The sequence below is a fragment of the Canis lupus genome, chromosome X (assembly GCF_003254725.2).
Source record: "Canis lupus dingo isolate Sandy chromosome X, ASM325472v2, whole genome shotgun sequence".
In the NCBI taxonomy this organism is placed as follows: domain Eukaryota; kingdom Metazoa; phylum Chordata; class Mammalia; order Carnivora; family Canidae; genus Canis; species Canis lupus.
This window is the reverse complement of record NC_064281.1, coordinates 57,105,190-57,111,093: the sequence shown is the minus strand read 5'-3', so window position 1 is coordinate 57,111,093 and position 5,904 is coordinate 57,105,190. Positions and strand designations below refer to the sequence as shown.

General features: G+C 38.9%; 1 protein-coding gene across 1 annotated transcript; it reads left to right on the top strand.

The window, feature by feature from the left end:
- Positions 1-983: 983 nt before the first annotated feature.
- NAP1L2 (nucleosome assembly protein 1 like 2) lies at positions 984-3,274 on the top strand. The gene has a single exon (XM_025466208.3). It carries the CDS (start codon positions 1,066-1,068, stop codon positions 2,452-2,454), a length of 1,389 nt encoding a protein of 462 aa, XP_025321993.1. The 5' UTR covers positions 984-1,065; the 3' UTR covers positions 2,455-3,274.
- The last annotated feature ends 2,630 nt before the right edge of the window (positions 3,275-5,904 follow it).

Below are 5,904 nucleotides of genomic sequence, written 5' to 3'. Positions count from 1 at the left end.
CACATCCTCTCCAACATTTGTTGTTTCCTGTCTTGTTAATTTTCACCATTGTCACTGGTGTGAGGCAGTATCTCATTGTGGTTTTGATTTGTATTTCCCTGATGGCAAGTTATGTGGAGCATTTTCTCATGTGCTTGTTGGCCATGTGTATGTCTTCTTTGGTGAAATTTCTGTTCATGTCTTCTGCCATTTCACGATTGGATTTTTTTGTTTCTTAGGTGTTGAGTTTACAAAATATAGAATATTTAAGTCACTGGCATTTACACCAGCATAAGACCAAGATTGCTAATTTTTAAAGTGTTTTCCCTTGTAGCCTCTCTTTATAAATTTCCCCCTTCCAGAGCCTGGGGCTAAAATCAAAGGGACAGATTTAGGATGGGTGGATGCTTTGTCCTTTAGCTTTGTCTGACATTTTACTTACTATTTTTTTTTTTAGCTTTTTTTGAAATTATAATACCAGTTACAATTTGAGAGAATAAACAAAATTTGGGTTTCTGAAAACTCGGGAGGGAGTTAGAAGATAAGTGAGACGTGGATGAATCAGCTATATTAGAAAACCTGGGAAGGTGAGCTGAGTTGGAAACTTGATAGATCTAATAATTTATTGGCTCAGGATTTGTCAATCACCCAGCTCAGCAAATGAGATTAGAGCAGAGTCATAGGGGAGGGAGGGAGTGACGCAGCAAACTATTTGCACCAAGAAAATCTAGTCAAAAGACCTCTGTGTAATCATATTGCGGCACCGGTTTTTCTTGCAGCAGCTGCTGCTTGCGAAGGAGGTCCGCCCAACTGCAGCTCTCTGCCGTCTCTGGCTCGCTCCTGCGAGACTGGCCTCGCCACTCTCTGCACCCAAGCCCATCCTACCGTTGCCTCTGTCCACTTCTCACAGCATTCATCCCCGCAGCAGCCTCCACCGTTATTCCCGCAGCCCAGCCAGCCACTACTGCTCGCTCCACCTCTGCCCCAGCCACCACCGCTTCTGCTATTCCGGTGAGTCTTTCCCTGCGGAGGTCAGGTCTCCTTATCTTGGCGGTAGCCACCTTACGCGTTACGGTCCTTTGAAAAATGGCCGAGTCAGCCGACCACAAGAAACTGTTAGAATTTAGTCAAGAAGAGGCTGATAATAAGGTAATTATGGAGGGACCCGGGGAACAGCCGGAGCAGAGTGAAGATGTCGCAGCTGGGCCTGGAGATGATAAGGAGCGCGGTGAAGAAGCCGCCGTTGGGCCTGGGAAAGAAGGGGGAAAAGGAGAAGATGCTGCTGCTGGGTCCGGGGAAGGTGGGGTAAAAGATGAAGATATTGATGAGGATTCAGATCGTCCAAAAGGACTTATTGGTTATCTTTTAGATACAGACTTTGTTGAAAGTCTACCTTTGAAAGTTAAGTACCGTGTGTTAGCCCTCAAAAAGCTTCAAACTAGAGTGGCCAATCTAGAATCCAAATTTATGAGGGAATTTCATGGCATTGAAAGAAAGTTTGCTGAAATGTATCAACCCTTATTGGAAAAAAGACGTCAGATTATAAATGCAATCTATGAACCTACAAAAGAGGAATGTGAATATAAATCAGACTCAGAGGACTATGATGATGAGATGTATGATGAGGAAGAGATGTATGGTAATGAGGAGGGTCTGGTGCATGAGTATATGGATGAGGATGATGGTTATGAGGGAGATTATTATGATTATGCTGTTGAGGAAGATGATGGCGATGATGATGATGATGATAATGGTGATGACATTGAGGCTACTGGAAAAGAGAATAAAGAAGAACAGGATCCTAAAGGAATTCCTGATTTTTGGCTGACTGTCTTAAAAAATGTTGACACACTCACTCCTTTGATTAAGAAATATGATGAGCCTATTCTGAAGCTCCTGACAGATATTAAAGTGAAACTTTCAGGTCCTGGTGAGCCTCTCAGTTTCACACTAGAATTTCACTTCAAGCCCAATGAATATTTCAAAAATGAGCTGTTAACAAAGACTTATGTGCTGAAGTCAAGGCTGGCATATTATGATCCCCATCCCTATAGGGGAACTGCAATTGAGTATTGCACAGGCTGTGAGATAGATTGGAATGAAGGAAAGAATGTCACTTTGAAAACCATCAGGAAGAAGCAGAAGCATCGGATTTGGGGAACAGTACGAACTGTAACTGAAGATTTTCCCAAGGATTCATTCTTCAATTTCTTTACTCCTCAGGGAATCAGCTCAAATGGAAAAGATGGAAATGATGATTTTTTACTTGGTCACAATTTACGTACTTATATAATTCCAAGATCAGTGTTGTTTTTCTCAGGTGATGCCCTTGAGTCTCAGCAGGAGGGGGTAGTTAGGGAAGTTAATGATGCAATTTATGACAAAATTATTTATGATAATTGGATGGCTGCAATTGAGGAGGTTAAAGCCTGTTGCAAAAATCTTGAGACAATAGTAGAAGACATTGATCGCTAACAGCAGAGTATACTTGGCCCTAACATTTACTGCCTTAGATCTTTACTCAATATATATAAGTTAATTATATTCTCGTGTTCTGAATTTTTTCTTGCAGTGCCAGTTAAAACATAGGTCTCAGAAGTATAGGAGAAATTTAAATACTAATTCATTTGGTGTTGCATTTTAGTAGTAGAATGCTTTCAAGAAATGTAAACTGTGGTAGATGATTTAAAATATTAGTATAGTGTTGTGTAGTTTAAATCCTTCTAAAGTCCTTTTATCATGTAGCTATTAATCTGTGGCTGTGAGTATTATCGGAACTGCTAAATGAGATCAACATTTATTTGAAAAGAAAATCTTGGAGAACCAACCCAAGGTTTTCTGCTGTTGCTGTTGTTTGTTTTTATATTTGTTTTCTTAGACCTTAATCTAGTGGGTTTAATGCTGTTGTACCTGCTTCATTTTGCAATAAAAATACAGTAGATTTAAAACTTGAATGCTTAAGAAACCTGTAAATAGTTAAGAATTTCAGGCAAAACCACATTTATTGTTAATAATAGCTGGTCCATAGGCTCTTGTATTTTATGTGACCATAATAAATAATATAACATAGTTATATTGAGGTTATTGTTTATTAGTGGTTAATCACATTACTTTCAAGAGATTGCCACATATTATTCTGTGTAATTATGTAAACTGTATTAAGAGTGTATTTCTCTTCCTATAGTACACTTAATCATTCATTGGAAGTAATCATGTTACCATTTTGAAGTTTTTTCATGTTCTTTCACTGCAAAATAAAATAAATAAAAATTTCAGAGTGTTTCTTGTTTTGAAACTGATCTTTTTTCTCATTATGTTCATTGGAAAACATTTGAAAAATACTAAAAAATATATTAATTAAACCAAAATCCATATACCCACTCCCCAAAGATAAGTATTGTTAATGTCTTGATTTATTTTCTATTACTTTTCTATGTGTTTAAATATGCATGCAGATCTACTAACACTATACTTGAATGTGCAAAGAAACTATCTGAGGTTTTATTTATTTTTTTAAAATTATTTATTTATTTATTTATGATAGGTACACACAGAGAGAGAGAGGCAGAGACACAGGCAGAGGGAGAAGCAGGCTCCATGCGCTGGGAGCCTGACGTGGGATTCGATCCCGGGTTTCCAGGATCGTGCCCTGGGCCAAAGGCAGGCGCCAAACCACTGCGCCACCCAGGGATCCCTATCTGAGGTTTTATAACTAAACTAATTTTGAGTCCATCTCCACACCCCAAGTTTTTGGGGAAACAAAAATCTCAGTTTGAATCCAGTAAATTCGCTATTTCATAATTTAAACACTGATATAAATAACAGGCTCCTGTGTGTTAGTCTATATTTCAGACTTACCTAACTTTCCACAATGTCATCTAGGTTTACAGGGACTTATATTGTTTTATCACATTGGTGGGAGGGTTGACCACTGACTGGGGAAATAGAATGTGGTTGGTTAGAGAGCTGACTTGTCTCAGAGCTGACATTGCCTTCTTCACATGTGGAAACCCAGAGGTTTGGCTTCCCATTTTGGCAGATTCTATGAAGGTCATATCTATCCCTCTGGGAAAACAGGGAATTTTTAAATCCCTTCCAAGCCATGTGAGATCTGAGAGAGGCTAGGAAGTGCTAACTGTGTCTCGTTATTGCTGCCTATCCACTCTTCCATCCCAGGTGATTGTGATGTGATCCCACAGAATTATAAGATGAAAGTGGAACAAAAGCTCTTCTGCTTGTGACTTATTCCTCCATTATTGAACATGCTTCCTTCGGATTTTGGCTCAGAGAGGTAAGTTTATAACACTGCCTGATTTTCTTACCTCTGCCTCATCTTTACAATCAACTGAGGAGGAAGATATGGGCTTTTTCTTTCCTTTTCCTGTCTGGATAGGACCCTCCTCTAATATATCTTTCTAGCAGAGACAGTGGTAATGCTCACCTGCTTTTCTCTGGGGTTGCAATAGTTGACAGGGTATAGGGAAATAGAAGCAACTTAGTATTATAGGGGAACCTAAATTGGGAGGTACTTCCAGTGTATGTTTGTACTTCCAGTGTATGCTTGTTAATTATAAACATTTTCACACTCTTCGCCACCCTCAATGTTGACCTCTGTTAAATTCCTGGCTCCAGCAAATATTGATTGGACCTCTTTTAATTGTTAAATGTTACTCTGCATTAAAAGGTTAGGAACATGGGTGTATCTCTCCCTCTATTTTACAGAGAAGGACCAGGCATCTTGAAGCCCCTTCTGTTCCTTTATTTAGCCTCCTTGAGCTAAAGCAGTAAAACTGCTTCTGAGCTTTCTGTGAGGGCAGGCCAGCCCCTTTCCTTTATCCCCCATGTCAGTGGTGTCCAGTCAAAGACCATCAAGGACATACCCATAGTTGAATAAGCACATACCCAAGTTGAACATAGTTGAACAAATTGAACATACCCATAGTCTCCATCATTGCCATGAGGGAGAACACACATCCTGGGGAGGCATTGTATGTTATCATTAAGTGTTAGAAAACACTGCAGAATTTGGGCTTTGATTTTGTGATTTGGTGGAGGGTCTGTGGAAGTTGGGGTTTACTCTACATTGTAGGAAAATTTAATGGTTCATAGCTCAATAAATCTCATCTATAGGGAGAAAAGTTTAGAAGAAAGACAAAGCTGTAACTGGTAAAGAGGTTGTAGCCACTTACTTTAGCTAGAATGGCAGTGGTGTTTAGCATTTTGTGAGTAACACAGTGATTTTGTTTTTGTCTGTGCTTAGACAAAATTAGATGGCCTCGGTTTGTCTCATTTTATTACAGTCTCATAGTAACCTTGTTTGAGGTTGGTATTCTATGAGATAGGTTATATCCAATTGAAGAATGGCATGGCCTAGTTGTGAGGACCAGGCCAGCTTCCTGATGTCAGGGATTGCTTTTTATATTTCCTTCTCTTTCACCCCTTCTCAGGGATGAAATTGAAGGTTGTCATCACTCCTTTAGCTTGTGGATGTTCATCTGATTTGCCTTTAGACTAGTGTAAAGGAACTTTAGGCTTTGAGAGTAGGCCATAAATTTCAACCCACATACCAAAGAAGTCTATACTAGGATTTAGGACCCAAGTGTGACTAACGATAGAATTTTTACCTTAATTTTTTTTTATAATTGTTCTTTAAAAAGTATATCATTTGTACAGTCCTGAAGGCTTGTTGAGATGGCTCTTGGGGCTTGTTAGAAGTTTGGTATTCTTAGTTCTCAGGGGATATACTTAAATACAATAAAATTCCATTTTTTGGTACGTCATAATTTATAGTGTAAATTATAGTATTTAGTATTATATGTCATATGGTAGAGTGGTTAGTCTCTGAAGCCAGGCTGCTTAAATTCAAATCCCAATTTTGTAACTTATTAGTTGGGTGACCTTGTACAGGTTAGTTTATGTGTCCTA